General features: G+C 33.6%; 5 protein-coding genes and 1 long non-coding RNA gene across 6 annotated transcripts; 3 read left to right on the top strand and 3 right to left on the bottom strand.

The window, feature by feature from the left end:
* The first annotated feature begins 2214 nt into the window (after positions 1-2214).
* Positions 2215-3161, top strand: LOC123317374 (DNA replication complex GINS protein SLD5). The gene has a single exon (XM_044903873.1). The coding sequence runs from the start codon at positions 2292-2294 to the stop codon at positions 2952-2954; it is 663 nt and encodes a 220-aa protein (XP_044759808.1). The 5' UTR covers positions 2215-2291; the 3' UTR covers positions 2955-3161.
* On the bottom strand, positions 3077-4773 carry LOC123317373 (U5 small nuclear ribonucleoprotein 40 kDa protein). The gene is made up of 5 exons (XM_044903871.1): positions 4569-4773; positions 4366-4495; positions 4107-4310; positions 3656-4015; positions 3077-3466 (listed from the first exon to the last, which is right to left on the bottom strand). The coding sequence occupies exons 1-5, from the start codon at positions 4680-4682 to the stop codon at positions 3228-3230; spliced, it is 1047 nt and encodes a 348-aa protein (XP_044759806.1). The 5' UTR covers positions 4683-4773; the 3' UTR covers positions 3077-3227.
* Positions 4774-5860: 1087 nt separating this feature from the next.
* Positions 5861-8136, bottom strand: LOC123316614 (probable ATP-dependent RNA helicase DDX49). The gene is made up of 4 exons (XM_044902785.1): positions 7965-8136; positions 7164-7872; positions 6727-7082; positions 5861-6119 (listed from the first exon to the last, which is right to left on the bottom strand). Exons 1-4 carry the CDS (start codon positions 8029-8031, stop codon positions 5863-5865), a joined length of 1389 nt encoding a protein of 462 aa, XP_044758720.1. The 5' UTR covers positions 8032-8136; the 3' UTR covers positions 5861-5862.
* A 186-nt stretch (positions 8137-8322) lies between these two features.
* LOC123317245 lies at positions 8323-10462 on the top strand. The gene is made up of 3 exons (XR_006538153.1): positions 8323-8769; positions 8842-9002; positions 9080-10462. It is a non-coding gene; the product is annotated as an uncharacterized LOC123317245 (long non-coding RNA).
* A 125-nt stretch (positions 10463-10587) lies between these two features.
* Positions 10588-13063, top strand: LOC123317391 (ATP-dependent DNA helicase PIF1). Its single transcript, XM_044903904.1, has 4 exons — positions 10588-11133; positions 11191-11614; positions 11678-12172; positions 12459-13063. Exons 1-4 carry the CDS (start codon positions 10649-10651, stop codon positions 12981-12983), a joined length of 1929 nt encoding a protein of 642 aa, XP_044759839.1. The 5' UTR covers positions 10588-10648; the 3' UTR covers positions 12984-13063.
* Positions 13064-13156: 93 nt separating this feature from the next.
* On the bottom strand, positions 13157-13739 carry LOC123317392 (EKC/KEOPS complex subunit Tprkb-like). The gene has a single exon (XM_044903905.1). The coding sequence runs from the start codon at positions 13676-13678 to the stop codon at positions 13178-13180; it is 501 nt and encodes a 166-aa protein (XP_044759840.1). The 5' UTR covers positions 13679-13739; the 3' UTR covers positions 13157-13177.
* Positions 13740-18689: the final 4950 nt, after the last annotated feature.

Raw genomic sequence — 18689 nt, 5'->3', positions numbered from 1 at the left:
ATCACTTCATACCTTAGAAGGACCATTTACGAGATAACTGCGAAAATGGTTCACTAGTTTTGAGTTAAAAATCGAAAATTACACAGAAAGTACCAGATTTAGATGTAGGAAATTTTTATGGAGATAGTTTCGAAATTAATTTTTACGTTCAACGAGATATAGAAATACCGGGTGTGCCATTTGAAATAAGAAAGTTTCCGACGATTATTTGTAGTGTAGTTGATGATCACTCTGCATATCCCACACCAGAGTTGAAATTTTTTTTATATGTAGGAGTAGCCAACTTGTCTACTCGACAAAATTCTGTCTGTATCGCTGGCGTAACTAGTTTCTTCATTAATTGCTATTCAAAAATACTCGTAAATGATGCTTCTAAGGTATAAGGTGGTTTGAAGAAACTCATATAATTTTGCCATTTCATTTTTGAGGTCAAATACAATAGGGTGTTACATTTAAAAAAGTGTAACTTTGGTCTATATCTTTGTTTTAGTTTTAGAATACCCTGTAGATATGACAATAACTTCAAATTGTGCTTTTGAACACCCTACACACACCACAAGAAAAGATTTTCAAAATATCTCTATTTACTCCCTCAAAATGAGCACCGCGTCTGGTGTGAGCCACCCGGTATATAGGGAGATTATAGTGTTATTATTTTTATTAATATTGAAGTCTCACATTGTTTAGCCCTAATGTGATTATCCGAAAGCTTGGCTGAGACAATCTAATATATAAAATTCTCGTGTGTCATAGTTTTCGTTACCATACTCCTCTGAAACGGCTTGACCGATTTTGATGAAATTTTTTGTGCTTATCCGGTATCTATGAGAATCGTCCAACATCTATTTTTCATCCCCCTAAATGTTAGGGGTAGTCCACCCCTAAAATTTTTTTTGTATTTTTTGGACAAAATTTTTAATTTCTATTTTTTTATGATACAACATACAAAAATACATACAATCCTCAATTTTCACCCTTCTACGATCAACCCTTATTTTTTAATAGCCATTTTAGTAATTTAATCATTAGGAAATTATTTATATGGCAAAACAACGTTTGCCGGGTCAGCTATGAGAATCGGCCAACATCTATTTTTCATCCCCCTAAATGTTAGGGGTAGTCCACCCCTAAAATTTTTTTTATTTTTCAGACAAAATTTTTAATTTCTATTTTTTTATGATACAACATGGAAATTATTTATATGGCAAAACAACGTTTGCCGGGTCAGCTAGTAAAGAGCTAAAATTGTAACAATTGACTACGTACCCGATCAACACTTTTCCGTTCAAATAAGTTGTAATCGAGATCAACAACTACTTAGCTTGAATATGTTTTGCGCCGCATGATGAACCATCACTTCTAATTTTTTTTCGGCTAACTGATGTTGGTTGAACAGTGGAGACATTTTTTAAACATGAATAAAATAAAATAAGTTAGGGTGTGTCATAATTATGTTTCATTGAATTTTTTCATGGCCATATCAACCGTTTTATTTTTGGATGCTATTTTACTAATGAGTTCGAAATTTTCTACGTTTATTTTTCGATGAAACTCTTTAGAAATTCAGTAACAGCGACGCTGCTCAGGATTTCCAACTTCTTTAAAGTTCGGGCATCGACTGTCGGTACTAATACGAAAAACTTTGACCACTTGAGATCGAGCGCTCCAGTTAAAAAGTCCTGAGACTGAGACTCCTGAGCTGTCGGGGAAGCCGAAAGTTGCCACACATGGGGACTTTTCTAGGCATTTTAGATGCTGGCTACCCAAAAGTCCCGAAAAAGGGCCATGTGAGTGGCCTACATGAGCGCTCAATATTGAGTTTTAACCTTTGGGTTAATACTCAAGGGCAAAGATTATAGAGTTAGTAAGTCTATAATCTTTGACTCAAGGGTTTTAACGCGGTAAGCAATGCCTCGAGAGTGGGCCCGTTTCCATATTACAATAGATATATGTTTGAACACCTGCGCTGAGGCCGCTGAGTCGTGGTATGGTATATCTGGGTAGAGAGAGCATTGGTTCAGTCATTTTTTACCGCGATATCATCAGCGATATTCTATTTTTGCGACAACAAAATTAATGATGTCACGCTTTAAGACGGTTTTAAGACATCGATTAAGACCTAAGATACAATCGCCAAAATATGGCTTTTATTATTAGTTATTAGTGTTCTGTGAATAAAAATTAGTTAAAATTTCTATGGTCTATGCATATAACCTACAAACTACAACTTCCTTCAGAAATACCGCGAATTCAAAACCAAAAGCATTAAAAAACAACATCAACTAGAAATCATGGAGGTGGATCAAGATCTTCAGAATTTGTTGGATTCCCAAGAAGATGAAGAAAATGAGTTAGTTCTTAGCCCTGCCGCCTTGATACAAGTTATGGAAGAGGCTTGGCTAAATGAAAAATTTGCTCCAGAAGTTCTACCAAATAAAATTGAATTCGTTGAATTGCTTCTGGGGCAATTGACAGCAATGGAAGAAAATTTAATTAATGCAAGTGATAAGGATATCAAAAAAGGAATTCATCAACTTGAAGTAGACCGTTTGAAATTTCTTGTTTGTAGTTACTTGAGAATAAGACTAGAAAAAATTGAAATGTATGTTGAAAAAGTTTTGAAAGAGGAAAATGCAAGAATAGAAAGAGGTGAAGAATGTTACTTAACTGAGGCTGAATTGAGTTTTGCCGAAGGTTACAAAGGAATTGTGGATAAACATTTTGATAACCAAATGAACATTCATCCAACAATACCAACGGAATGGAGAAACCAAGTTATTCAGCCAAATTTACATAGTTTTGTTTTTTCGAAATCTAAAGCTAATATTGAGAGCATTATCATTGATGAAGGCAATGAAGATGAAACAGTGTATGTCAATAAGGACTCGCAAATGATAATTTCTTACAATAGTGTGAGTAATTTGGTGAAGAATGGTGATGTACAACTTATCTGATCCACAAAATAATTTGAAACAATAATTTTTCAAATATGTCACGTTATTTCACTAATAAAAATTTCACAAATTATATTATTTTGTAAATAGTTAGGTTAGATCCCCAAATAATAAAATATTAGAGTTATAAAATATTTATTTCTTTTGTTTGGCTTCAACATCACTGTTAATCTGTTGTAGTTGAGAATAAACAATTAGATATATAAATTATATTTATAATTTATGTAATGAAACCTATCATTTTTTGAATTCACAAATTCTAGCGAAGAGTCACTAGTCAATTTCTCCCAAGTAAATTTGCTTATCACTACTTCCTGAAACAATTATTGGTTCATCTGGATGGAAATCTACATCATTCACACTTCCATTATGTCCTGGAAGTTTGTAAAGAACTCTTCTCGTTGTTGTATCCCAAATATACACAAATCGATCAGCCGACCCTGCAGATACTTTATTACCATCTTTTGACCATGAACACTTTAACAGATTCTTCTCAAAATTGTGTTGATGACCTAAAAATATTTCAGTTTAGATGACAAGATTGTGTGATTTCATATTTTGCCTATTGCTTAGAAAATATAGGAAAAGTATAAATTAATAATAAATGTAATAATAATTTTATTATTAGTCTATGAGTAGTGATTAAAATGAGAAAAGCTTAGAATAACAAGTTGGTGCAATTGGGTATAAAGAAAACAAACCTGAGAATACTTTCACACATCTCTCAACAGGAGCAAATGGCCTTATATCCCATATTCTAAGACTGTTATCCATTGAATTGGATAATAAATATGATCCATCAGGACTTAACGATAGCCCAGTGATTGTGTCAGTGTGTCCTTTCAAAGTATACAATACTTCATCTTTCCTCAAATCCCAAACTTTAATATCATTATCGATTCCTCCACTGAAAACTTGTTCTGATGTATCATTGAGAGAAACTGCTGTAACTTGATATGAAGAGCTCAAACTAGTTATACTTTGCTTTTTTCTAATATCCCAAATCTTTACTGTGTTATCATCACTACCAGAAACAATTAAATGGGGACCCCTCCTGGCAACTGAAATCAAAAGGATCATGATATAAATCAAAAATTTTTAGTCAATTTTAATATTATAGTTAAATTTTAATAAAATATGTAACTTTTATACCATCCAAACAGTTGACAAAATTAGTATGCCCTTTGTACTTCTTTATTCTTTGAGCTGTAGGTACATCCCAAAGTCCAAGAGTGTGATCTGTGCTAGCTGTGAAAATATTCGAACCATCCCTAGAAAATCGAAGATCCATTACTGCTCCAGTATGACCTGTCATAACGGAGATATTTTCACATTCTCCATAAACACTCCATAGCACTGCAAATTTCAAAATATAAATACAGCTCTATGAAATGAAGTCCAACAAACTAACAAATTTTTCTATCAAAACCAGAGGATGCCAAATACTGTCCGTCAGGATGAAATTTGATTGTGAATATTTCGCCTTCATGTCCTTCCAATAACATTATTGGAGCAAATAGATTGGAAGTTCTTGCTGGGGCCTGTAACACTGATTTATAATAACATGGAACAACTGGATTATAATGCGATATAATAATAATTTAGGGCTCTTACAGCCTGTAATACGCTTTTGTTCTTGTTAACATTAGCGACTTCATTTCTGGCCTTCTTAGCTGCTGGAACCAGAGCGTTCTGGTCCGCAGCTTTTCTTTTATTTTCGTGTAGCATCTTCAGAAAAATTTATGAAAGATAATTTATTGACCAAAGAGGTTAATCTTTGATTTAACCTACAATAACAAATCTGAAGTGACAAGTGACACTTATATTAGTGCAGAGACCATTGAACTCTATGGGAACCCATAGAGTTCAATGGCAGAGACTCTTTCCCTTTCTCTATGTATTAGTGTTCTGTGAGTGACACCATAGACCAATTTTTATGTGACACATAGACAAAGAGGAAAATCTTTGTACTGATCACAGTATCATCAGAGACAAACTTTTTTTGTCTCTGGTATCATATAACATAGAGTCTATGATAAATACATGATACATGGGTCAACCGAAAAAACAAATATTATAGAGTATTCTATAATCTTTGGAAAAAAAGCTTTCTCCTTATGGAGGTAAAGGACTTCCATCAAAGATTATAGAGTACTATATATAATCTTTGGACTTCCATCACAGATATCTTCATAACCCATTGAACTCTATGGGAAGAGTTCAATGTCATAACCAAAGATTAGGGGGTTAGGTTAACCTAACTCCCGTTATCGAAAGATTATCTATCTATAATCTTTGCCTTTATCATTATCAAATTTCACACTAACATTAATTACACCCCTTTCACGTTCAAATAACATTTTTTTATATTTTATTCAGAAAAGAAAAACAAAACCATTTTCCACATTTTTATGGAAAAAAAAATAAATTGGTTTTGCACCGATACCTCATTCATTTCAAGAATTTTCCACAAAAAATAATGAAATAAAAATGAAAAGTAAAACCAGTAGAAAGAATCTTCGAAATTTAAATTCTCCATTCTCTTTTTGTTTATTGCGTGTAGAATACCTCATGATTATCTTTTCAAACAGTAAAAATTTGCACATTCTAGCAACATCAACTATATATTTACATGATATTCCATTTTATATTGTGTGAAGGGAATCGAAAAAACATTCCCTTCAAACGCATCTGAAATGCTATGTGGTATAATTCCCTCATAAGATATATTTTATGTTTCACTCCCTTTTTTTTGGGGTTTCAATAATAACACTCTAATGACTACATGTGTTGCCCATCATGAATTTATTAAATTTTGACTGAAATGAAAAGTTCAAATAAGAAGTACCAAAGAATATAAAATACCTATACTCACAGGAAAGTACTGAATTATTAGAAAGAGAAAGTTTTACTTTTGATCATTTTTATTTCCCAATTCAGATTCTTTCCTTTTATTTATTTTATGTTTTGTATTCAACTTTTTCACATTCTTCTTTTTTTTTTTCAATAATTTGGCCTCTTCTTCATCAGGATCTAATCCTTCCAAAATCCATTTTTTCCTAAGATTGATTCTTCTTCTTTCATCGAAATTGTTTTCATCTAAGTTTATGTGTGCCTCACTCTTTGAAACAGATATTTGAGTGAATATTATTCCCACCTCCTTATCTACAAAAAGAAAAAATACAGTAGAATTTGCAGAGAGCTTTATTAAAGCTGCTAGGTTGCGTTCATTAACTTACTCTAAGAGTAGAGTATGAGTATGGCCATGCTCAGAGAGCATACCCTGAGCAACTAGAAGTACGTTTGTGAACGCTTCGAGTAATCAAAGCTTACTCAGAGCTTGCTCAGGCTCAGAGTAAAGCTGCATTCACAATCAATTCGCGGGCCGAAGTGCACTTCGGCACGAAATTTACCATTCGCGATAATCTTGAAACCAAATACTCAAATTAATCAAAAATGTAACTGATCAAAACATAAGCATCAGCATCATCTATAGCCGGCACGAAATTCCTTGCCGAAGTGATAGTTTGCAACTTGCAAGAAATTTTGTCTTGAATTTCATTGTGAATGGTAACGGAGAACGCCATCTGCTAAGCTTCCGTGCCGAAGTGCACTTCGGCCCGTGAATTGATTGTGAATGTAGCTTAAGTTTGTGAACGTAACCCTACACACTACCTGACCTGTCAGCTGTCAACAGCCTGGTTCTTTATCATGTCAGGTCGTGTTTAGCTGTGTCATGTGACAAAGTATTTGAATTTGTTTTCTTACTAACCATTCACTTTGTACTCTTCCAATTTTGTGTTGATGTGCTTCTCAATTTCCAACAATTGTGGTAAATCGTTTGGTGTCACTAAAGTGATGGCTTTGCCCTTTCTGCCTGCTCTAGCAGTTCTACCAACACGATGAATATATTCTTTACATTCTTTTGGGAGTGTATGATTTATAACCAACTGTACAGTTGGAATATCAAGACCTCTGCTGGCAACATCTGTTGCTATAAGTATTTTGATGGAGTTTAACTTGAACTTCACTAATGCTGCTAGACGCATCTTCTGTTTCATCATGCCATGAAGCGCTACATTCTCAAAACCAACATCATTAAGCATCATTGATAGAATTTGGCAATTCCTAAAACAAGTGAATGAATGTAAAATATATCCCTACAGAACAAGTCATGAATGTAAAATTTGGAAAACAATTTTTATTTACCTGCATGTACTTGTGAATATCATAATATTTCCTTTTTCATCTTTTTCCCTAAAACTTCGAACAGTTTGTACTAAATATGCATCTTTAACGTAATTTGAACAAAGAACATAATACTGCTCAAGATCTTCTACAGTTGCTATTTCTGCAGGTGCCTCATACATTAAAGTTTCATTTTTAGTGAAATTTTTTATTGTTGCCAGAGTATCTGTGATAGTTGCAGAAAAAAAGAGATTTTGTCTTGTTTTCGGCAACACTGAAAATATTGTTTTGATTTGACCATCAAACTGACCACCGAGTAGTCTATCAGCTTCATCCAAAACCAAGAATTTCAAGCAATGAAAATTGAATGTCATACAAGTCTCTATCAAGTCTGCTAATCTCCCAGGTGTTGCTACAACTATATGACTATTAGCTATTTGCTGAGCTTGAGTAATCATATCCATTCCACCAACAATTGTAATATGTTTAAGATTAAGGACATTATTTGCAGAAAAAATAGAAAATTGATCTGATATTTGATATGCTAATTCTCTTGTTGGGGTTAGAATCAGTGCGAAAATTTTAAAAGGATCTTCATATAATTTTTCTATTATTGGTAGTGCAAATGCAAGAGTTTTTCCACTTCCTGTTTTAGCTGCACCCACACAATCATTTCCATTAAGTATTGCAGGAATACAGTTTGTCTGAATATCAGTTGGATTTTGTATGCCTGGAAATTATAAAATACATATTATACTACCGATTTATTCAATCGTTAAAAGGTCCAGTGACTGAACTGATACCTCATATAACTCAACTTACCCATCATAGACAAAGTCTTTATTATCAATGTTGATAGCCCCAACTCCTTGAAACTTTTTTTACCCATTTTTATAAATACCAACAGTTGTAATCTACTTCAAAATAATAATAGATAACAGAGTAAAATAGCCAAAATTTCTCTTTGAAAATAAAAAACCACAGAACATGTGAAAACCCATAGGTTATTTACACCATAGACCTAATTAATTATTTTATTTGGTCTATGATCTATGTGAAAACCAAAGAGTAATAGCTTCTTCTTGTCTCGATGTCGGTGATGGTTTTGTTTTGTGTCACCAAAGAGTGTCACTCTCACTCTCACCTATATTAGTGTTCTGTGCTCTCACCCATTGACATTGAACTAAAGAAAGAAATGGAAGGGACCCGCAGTTCAGCAAATCGGCCGAAAGTGTGTCCAAAAGTGTGGGAGTGAGAAAGACTATTGGTGGGTATCCCTTCTCTCTCTTTTAGATGTTTTGTTTACATCAATCAGCTGACGGTTTTGTTGATTACTCAGTTTAAATTAGTTTTTGGGATGATTTCTGTTGTGTTCAATTGGAAACGAGATCTAAAAGTGTTCAGAATGCTAAAACTCACGATTAATATTCGCTTGAAACTTGAAAAAACTCAAATAAATCGGGGAATCTCCGAATCCCACTCGAAAACCTTTAAGTATCTGGATTTTGGGGTTTCTGAGAAATATGGATCTAGTGAAGGGACAGATTACCTTTACCTGGCCACCCGAAGGAATTAAAAGGGTTGAAACTGTCTGAAAAGACCTCTTTCGATTTTAACTGTCCTCTGAGTAAGTAATCTTCAGAATTGAAGTTGTTTGTGAATTTGTGGTATAAAGTTGTAGAGAAAGTGTATTTTATAGGTTTTTGTGTTTCTCAAATCATTGTTGTCCCCATCAACATCAGTACTGTTTGCAGTAACGCAAAATTGGTAAATTTCAGACAACTTACAACCATTGTTGTAACAAGTTGCTAAAGGATGCTCCAATGAGCCGAACAAAAATGAGCCAAAGAGTTTCCACAGGTAGGTCTATTTTAAATATTTTCATTATGAGATCCCTTTTTGCGACTTCAAAAGCATTATATATTACTTTATTTTAGGTTTCCTTTTAAACGCCCAGATATTTTGGAACTTTGGATTACTGCTGTAGGAAGGGAAAATTGGTATACCTCAAAGTATAGTAGAATATGTGAAGATTACCTTCATAATCCAAGTTATACATAAAAATATTGAAACTTGATGCTGTACCAAGTGTATTCAATAATATCCCAAGACATTCAAGGATCATGGAATACTTACAGTTCCATCACTCTTCATATATACAACTCACTGTGTTATGTTCATCAGAAGTGGAAAAACTTTCCGACCAATTCTATAAATCATGCAAATGAAACAAGAAATAAAGACTCCTTGCAGATGCCAGTGCACCATCTGAAGCGCATACACCAGGGCATGGACTTCTGGGGCCCCAAACTATATAATAAAATTCCTTCTAAGTTTCATGACAAGTCCTTGATGAACTTTAAGAGAGAAGTGAAAAGGTTGCTTTTAAATGAAACTATATATTCTATAGAAGAGTTCTTACCGAGAAAGAATATGTGATGAGGATTGTTTTTTATTTTTATTGTGTTTGTATGCATGTTGTTACCACTGTGATATTTTATATTTGTTTATTACTGTCGACACCATTTGTAATATTGATTGCAAACGAAGATCCATCTAATCTAATCTAATCCGATGAGAAGCAGAGCGCATGTAAGTTTTCGAGTGAATTTGAATTATTTGAAATCAATAATTTTCTTTTTCATTGTAGACTATTACTGTATATGTAAACTATTATATATATTGTTTATAATAAAAATATAGAAAGAATTGACACTTGTTTTTTTTTGGACAACGCTCCTTAATTAATTTAAAATTCAGTATAGTAAAAGGAAAATATGTATGTTCAACATGTAGATTAGAACCTTGATGAATTTCACATGATTATATTCTTTCACAATATACTAATCTAGTTAAAATGAACAAATTTCTGTTATTTTCACACAAAAAAAGACTTATTAAATTCCGTCTGCACTGCTCTGAAAAATATGATCAACATCGCAAAATTAACTCAGAAAACGTCTTGAATTGATGAAAAATATGATTCCAATCATCACAGTTCGAGAAACACGAGTCCAAAATTTCAGATATCCCCATCTCATTGTTGCAGGTATTTGGCAAAAAAATTATTAAATTCCTTCTACACAACTATGAAAATATAATTTACATCGCATAAAGGTTATCTATGATCGAATAATCAACTCAGAAAACGTCCTGATTTGATAAAAAATACGATTCAAATCAGAAAAACGAAACGTCAAAAATTTAAATTCAAACTTTAATAGGTTATCTCTCCTTGCGCAAGTATAGAGAGAGAAAGATATACATCCAATTGTCTATTTCAGTCGGCCTCACTTTTGCTGACCCGAGAGTCCCTTCCATTTCTTTCTTTAGTTCAATGCCCATTGAACTAACTTTCTTTAGTTCAAAGTTCAATGCTCTCACCATTACCATTCTGTTCGTGTTCTGTGGTTTACTGTTTACTCATGAGTCGTTAGGAGAAAAGTTTGAAAATTAGTTGGGTTAGTTCCAGTTCTTCTTACAACTTACAAATTATTTTTCCAATCATGGACCACGAAGATACATCTCTGACTTGCAGTATTAGAATTGAGTGGACTAATGCCATAGGCATAGTCAACAAAAAAGTGCAGTGTAAAAATGCTACACTTCGTCTTATTAGAAACGACAGCCGGCAGATATTTGTCGAAATTAGATATGACAAAGCAGCACCTATTAAACTCCTTCTTGAAAGGTTATCAGTCCATAAAAATTTTATGAAAGAGGGCAAAGCAACTATCAAATTTTTAGAAATTGCATGCTCTGTCTATTTGACAAATGCTCCTCCTTCACAGCTAGTTAATTTTTTGAGGACAATGTTCGTAAAAATGACTGGAAATGTCGCTAAAAACGAAAAAAGTTCCTCTCTCAGAACACAGCTCTTATCTTCTAAATCTCGACAGTTTGAAGAAATAAGTCCCGTCACTGAAAGTGAATTGTACAGAGCTCAGAAACTAGCCACTGGAAAGTCTTCAACAACAACACCTTCACCAATGTATGTATAGTTTTGACAATTTTTTTTTTAGTTTCATATGTATCCCATTTTTTTTAGACGCAAACGTAAATTGAGTGACTCCTCAAATTCAAAGCCAGCATCTGCCAAAAGGCTCTATACTTCCTCATCTCCAATTCAAAATAATCCATTAGATTTAGAGCAGAAAGAAGTTCTAGAAGCATGTCTGTCTGGTCAAAATATTTTCTTCACAGGTAGTGCAGGTACTGGTAAAAGTTATTTGTTGCGAAAAATTATTGGCGCTCTACCTGCGGATGTAACTGTTGCTACAGCATCTACAGGGGTAGCCGCTTGTCATATAGGGGGCATTACATTGCATCAATTTGCTGGTATAGGATTAGGCACTTCTTCCGTTGATAAGTGTATTGAAATGGCAACAAAAAGTGCTTCTTCAATATTATGGAAGAAATGCAAACATTTGATAATTGATGAGGTATCTATGATTGACGCTGAATATTTTGAGGTAGGTAGATAACAGTTTCTGCTGAAACGGAATGAATGAAAATACATTTATTCTCTTTTTCAGAAAGTGGAAACAGTAGCTAGAAAAATTCGCAAAAGCGACAAGCCTTTTGGTGGAATTCAGCTTATCTTATGTGGTGATTTTTTTCAACTCCCCCCTGTATCCAAAGCAAACGAAAAGAAGAAGATAAATTTTTGCTTCATGAGTAAAGCTTGGAAGACATGTATTCATAACACTTTTGAACTCAAGAAGGTACATAGGCAGGAAGAGCAAGAGTTTATAGATATCTTGAACGAAGTGAGAATTGGAAAAGTCTCAGCAGAGTCAGAAAAAGTATTGGTGTCTACGGCAACACAGAGTATTGAGCAAGACGGAATTTTGGCAACAAGACTTTGTTCACATACACAAGATGCTGATCTGATCAACGAGTCTAAATTGAATGCTTTGCCTGGAGATGTAAAAGTTTTTGACGCCCTCGATAGTAACCCTGCAATGGGTAAGACTCTTGACAATCAGACAACTGTACCTAGGAGATTAGAATTGAAAATTGGAGCACAAGTGAGTACCCAGCATATTTATGTTGTTCTATATTCTAATCTACAAAATGGCTATGTGATGAAACCATTGGAGGTTTTCAGATTTGCATCAAACTACTTATCAGAAACAAATAAGATAACCAAGGACTAGTTGCTAGTTTTATCGATAAAATATAAGAATACATTTCAAACTTATAAGTGCGAACTCAATAGTTTCCACTCTCCTAAGGAGACAAACAAGGAAATTAGTTAGTTATTTTTAAATACTTGGAGTTGAACTAAATGACAGTAATACTATTTCCTTCCAGGTGATGCTCCTAAAAAACATAAATATCTCCAAAGGGCTAGTGAATGGGGCCAGAGGGGTGGTTAAGGAATTCAAGGATGATTATCCTTTGATAAAATTTAGAAGGGAATTATATCTAGCCGTACCCGAACGATGGAGTGTTAAAACTACATCTGGCGTTGCAGCTAGAAAGCAAGTTCCGCTCAGACTCGCATGGGCATTTTCGATACATAAATCACAGGGACTCACTTTGGACTGTGTAGAAATGTCCTTGGGAAGAGTGTTCGAAGCTGGACAAGCATATGTTGCTCTGAGTAGGGCTCAGAGTCTAAAAACGTTGAGGGTTTTAGATTTTCGAGCGACCCAGGTGTGGGCAAACCCAGATGTATTAGATTTCTATAATAAACTGAAAATAAGACAAGACTGCATGAGCCTTGTTCCATTAGGCATGAGAAATAAAAGCAACAAGTCCAAAACAAATAATACAAACACTCTAAGGGGCATTTCCAAATCGTTATTGAATAAGCCCCTAATTAATATATCTTAGTGACTAGAGATTTTATTTTTGAACTGAATATTGAATATCTATTAATATACTAGGAATAATTATATATTTATTTTTAAAAAGTGTTTTCTTTGACCCGTTGCAGTTTGCTGAAATGACTAGATAGAATATAAGCAAAAATTTCTCAAGAAAGTATGAAGAAGAGGTATATAATGATTACCAAAACAACAAAATATTTATTTTATAGCAATTCTGCTGATTATAGAATCCAACAAATCATTATTTTTAAATTCTTCATCTGTAATCTTATAAGTTTTTTTCACAATATTCACATCAGTTAGTTTATTAATATCTTTCACACTAATTTCATCACCATTTATAAAATCTACAGTATCTTTCACTTCATCTAATTCACTTATCGACACCACAAGTAAGTCTTTATCAGTGTCATTGATTCCAAACGTTTTCAAACTGGCCGTTATGTTTTTCGATATGGATAAGTTGAACAAGATTTCCGTGAAAATAGTTTTGGTTGTTAAGTTTTCTGCAACAACCGCTTTATTAGCCGCCACTGCTACTTGAAATGGGTCGACTATAAGATGTGGCTTGATTACACAGCAGTTCAACTTTCCTTCAAACAACTTTTTACTTATTTCCTCAACATTTTTCACATTTTTATATAATCGCATGTGAACTCTAGAATTCGATGAGGGATCTAGGTCCAATTGCCAATCCATTTAATCAAAGATTAATATAAATAATAATAAAAATAAATATTTTGATTGGTTAGGTTAGTAATTTTTTTAAGGTTATGGTTATCTTGTCTCGCTCATAGACGCCCATAGACAAACTGAAGACTAACGCTTCTTTTTGGCACTTGGCTATCACATGGCTTTCGCGTACCGAGGAATCTGAAAATCTGCCTTACAAAGTTTCATTTTTTATCGTTGATTTGATTGATTTTAGTACACATACATATACTTCATTCAAATTTATTTTAGCAGTCGGTTGGCCATGAAATAATTTTCTCAAGTTTTTATAACTAGAACGAAGTTAGGTTGGCACTCATGAAATGTCGTTAATGTCATAACTAAGATGTCTAAAATACTGGTGTGTGCACTTGTCACTTTTTGCAAGCATCAACATTTCAGAAAATCGGGGATATGGGATCAGTTTCGTGGCGGCGCCACCATGTCATTTGCTTCGTTTTATCCTTGTTCTATCAAAGGAAGTCCAAGATACTCTCTCGTTTTATTTTGTTTTGCGTTGATATCGAATATCGATCAACGAGTGCAAAATATGAACTGGCCCATTTTGACAGCTGTTAAGGAATATTTGTGATTTACAGTTCAATTTTCGTTGCAAAAACAAATTTGTCAACATTACAACACTACCGAATAAGGGTTCAAAGGAGTATTTACTGTTCTTCTTCAAGATAATTTCCGCTTGACAACTTGAATTCGTGAGGGGGGGTAATTCAATATGATTATAATAAAACACAATTGATTGGTCAAATATCCAATATATTCAGTTGATGGAAAGGTAATTTTCACTATATCTATTCAGGAAGAATATTTGAAGAACAAACTCGAATAGATTTATCAATTTCTGATTCTCAATACATGTCCACAATCCACACATTACGTATTTCCAATACAGTTTCTCTGAAATATCGCTGAAGTTGCCATAAAACTTAGCTATATCCTTCCCGAATGTTCGTTCATCTGATTTTTTCTGCCTCAAATTCCAACAACACCGAATTATTAGCTGAAGTTCTTGATTGTTCATACAGAAACCTAAACTTACTGAACGAATGAATGTTCTACACCCCTTTCTCGAAATTAATACTTTTTCACACACCCATAGTCGCTTATAAATACAACATATTCGTTAGTCGTAGGAAAGTATTCAAATTATTTTCAAATATCAATTGACAACGCTCTGTCAAATTCTAAACAGCGCTACCTACAGTGGGAAAAACGAAACTGGTCCGATATCCCCACGAAATTAAAAACAATATCGAATCAGTGAATACACCAGAGTTTTAGACATCTTAGTCATAACGCCGTTGCCACAACTAATATCAATTTTTATTACGAAAATTCGAAAATGCCGAAAGTGATTGAAAAAAGAGACAGGGTTTCAGGAAGTGCTATTTAGAATTCAGGTCCGCTCATTCAAATAGTTATACCCTGATATTCTAAAATCCACAATACGTCAGACGATAGCGAACATATTCAATGTATGAGAATTTATATGTTTTATCTTAATCTAAAAGACATATATTTCAGCTGAATATTTCCACAATCAGAAAGATTGTGAATGAGGAGTATGACAAAGAATTTCCTTCTATTGGGAGACCCAAAAAAGTGGTGGCATTTGGGAATTTTATGTTTGAGTGAATTAATGCGAAAAGTTTACTACAGGATTTTCGATAAATGTCATCGGAGAATAAGTTCCCTAAAATGGATTTTTCTATTTTTCATTTGACTTGTCCTATTCAATGTAAATGTCTTAAGGTACCAATAAATACCTAATTATTATTATATCAATGTATTAAGATGAATAGCCACAAATACGCGCAAGTTGCCCTGTTACTTGTTTATTCATGTGAAATTTTTGTTCAACGGTGAAGTTGCACAGTTGCACCTTAACTTGAAATTTCCTTCAACTCCTTTTACAAGATGATTTTGGTTGAAGAATTTAACATTCTTGTAATTATCTGTTAATTCCTTCGTGATATACCCATTCCCAACCACTGCATCATACGCATTTCATCTTCGGGTTAATATTTTTGAAATCTACAAATGATGTAAGCCAAAGAAGATAACGAACATTAACTCTCCTCAAGCTAGTGCATATGATATTATACTATTCTCTTGTATTTTCCATGCAAATAACTGGATTTGGTATGCCTTCAATCAGTTTGTATAAACTTCAATTATGTTCGTCACATATTTTCCGAAGAGATTCGACATTGTGATAAAATACGTGATAACAGAAACTTTTACGTAGAACGGGCAACAAAGCGTTGATTTAAAACCCAAAAATGTTTTGACAAGCTTCATAACCCCACATTTTCGTACTATACAGAGTGAAATGTGTCAAATTTCCATGGCCAACCGACTGCTAAAATAAAGTTGAATGAAGTATACTTCAATCAACGGTTTTGTCATTTTCTGGTAGCGGTAACTTTGGCTAACAGGCAGATGGCGTTCACGTGATCGCCAGTGACTTTATACCCCCTATATAGGGGGTATAACCCCCATATATATAGAGGGTATGAAGTCACTGTACGCCATCCGCCATTTATTTTTTCATTCTTAGGTTCTTGGGAAAGCTGCGTAAACCCATCATTATACGTGGAAATGAAATATGTTTTTACTATGTATATGTTACGGCTTAAGATAGGTGTGAGCATAAACTTAAGTTTAGCCGGCTAAACTTAGGTTTATATTCGAGGATCGGCTAAAGTTCGATAAAATCAAATCCTCTTTGATAAAATATTCATCTGCGTCAGGGCATTTCATCTTTAGCCGGCTAATGTGCACATTACCCAAAACGGAAGGGCTAAAAATGTATTCGATGGACACGCGGAGAAGTGATGTGTCATGAAAGGTCGGATGGGAGAGGACGAACGCACACGGCCACTTTTTTGTTTAAATTTTAAGAATTGAAATATGCAAAAGAGCATCGAATGTATAGGGGTCGTATTAAATAACGCCCATGGGTTTTCAATTTAACGAGTTATTTTCATCTGTTTAGGAGATTAATGCTCTTCAAATCGAGCCTAATTTGTGAAAAACCATAATATGACCCCACAAAGGAAATGAAATATTAGACATAGAAATTTTTTTCTGTAAACAAAAGTATATTCTCCCTACCATTCAATAATTGGGTTTATGGAAAAATTACGAAATAGGAACTATAGATTCTAACGTTGCAATTTCTTTCCAACCAATTTTTTCGCAAAAAAGAACAAAAAAAAACTATGAACATGAACATAGTTGAAAACACTTTCTATAGCTGATTTTGTTAAAAATGTCTTCCCGAGTCATTGAACATACGGGTTCCAAAATACGGTCTGTCGCCACCCTTGATGAATCATCCCGGGGGATACAAGTGCATTCATCGTAAAGCTTATCAGGCTATCAGCCAAATAATCCGGTTAACTACAAACAAGATTGGGTACTTCTATATACTTATATTTTTTTAGAATTTGACCTTTGGTATTTTGATGAAGAAGTTCGCTGCATCATTCTTGTCTTCATTCTTTCCTTTTGCTCATTCAATTCCCCTCATATTATGAATAATAACAAGATGAAAAATAATCCACACTACAGTTTTCTCTCACACTCAAAATAGCATGTCTCGAATTTTGTCATCAAGCGTCATCCCTAATTCGTTGAGACACAGTTGAAACAAATATATGTTCATTCTCCAATTTCTCAACTGCTTAACATAATGCTTTTCTGCTATTAAAATATGTGAAATTCATACAAAAAATGCATAGCATTAATAATTTGATTATACTCGTATTACTATTTCTTTACATTCTTTTAATTGCCGAAAATTTGCGCCCCTAAGTTTAGCCGGCTAAAGATAGAATAAACTAACATTAGCAAATAACCGAAGCTAAACCTAAGTTAAGCCGGCTAATCTTAAGTTTATGTTCACACCTATCTTTAGCCGTAACATATACATTACATTACAAAAATTTAGTATATTAAGTGTTCTGTGATATATTTACTATTCGTCGGTTAAATTCAAGGAGATATATCTCCTTGGTTAAATTTGAATGTTTCGATATCAAATAAATAAAGAAAGAATCTCACGTAATGCGAAAAAATTTTTTTTTCAATTTCACATTTTTTTAGACAGTTATTAAATTTCGACTTTAATCTCAGAAAAATATTTTTGAAATATTATTATTACCTATTCTTCTATGTTTTTTTTGTGTTCTCTCACCAAAATTGTTATGAAGATAAGTCATTAGTTATTTTTTTTTCCTGTTCTTACATAATACTCATCTCTGCCAAAACGATCGATTGGATTTTTTCAACGACGAGTAGGTAGGTACCTATGGCATAGATCTTCTCGTAATCGGGTACATTGGAATTGCGCCGTTTTATTTTTTACGCTTGACCGAGTAAAGCATAGGGGTGAATAAGGAAGAACAAGTGAGCAATTGGTAATTACATAACATTATCATTATACACCTGGACAAAACCATAATCTAGCACCTGGCATTCGATTCTTTATTGTTCCACATGAGGGTAATTTGCTGTTATGCGGTTGAAAAAAATTGATGGCCAGTGTCCCGACATGTACTTACACGATATGTACATGTACAAGAAAGTTAAAAGGCATTCGAACAATCAATGAATATTCTTTTATTTCACCATTTCTAGCATTGAAAATTTTGGACAGTGGGGTATAAAAAAAATTATAACGGAGCTAACATTTTTGAAGTTAATGTTTTTAGGTTCAAAATAACGTTTCTGAAATGAAATTATATAATAGTTTTACGATCCCCTCGAAATTTTGTATATCAGTACTCTACCACTAGTTAGTTACCTACTATAGTTCAGTTCCATTGATTGGTATTTTTTTGAATATTATATTTGTTTATTGAGTGGAACAATTCACATTCACACATTCAAGCTCAGGTTATGAGATATTATGTACATTCCGATTTTCAAAAGATTGTTAGATAATGGCCAAAACCCCATCCCTTCACCTTCTTTT

The sequence above is a fragment of the Coccinella septempunctata genome, chromosome 7, assembly GCF_907165205.1.
Source record: "Coccinella septempunctata chromosome 7, icCocSept1.1, whole genome shotgun sequence".
NCBI lineage: Eukaryota > Metazoa > Arthropoda > Insecta > Coleoptera > Coccinellidae > Coccinella > Coccinella septempunctata.
Note: the sequence above shows the minus strand (reverse complement) of the source record. Positions and strands in the feature narration are given on the sequence as shown.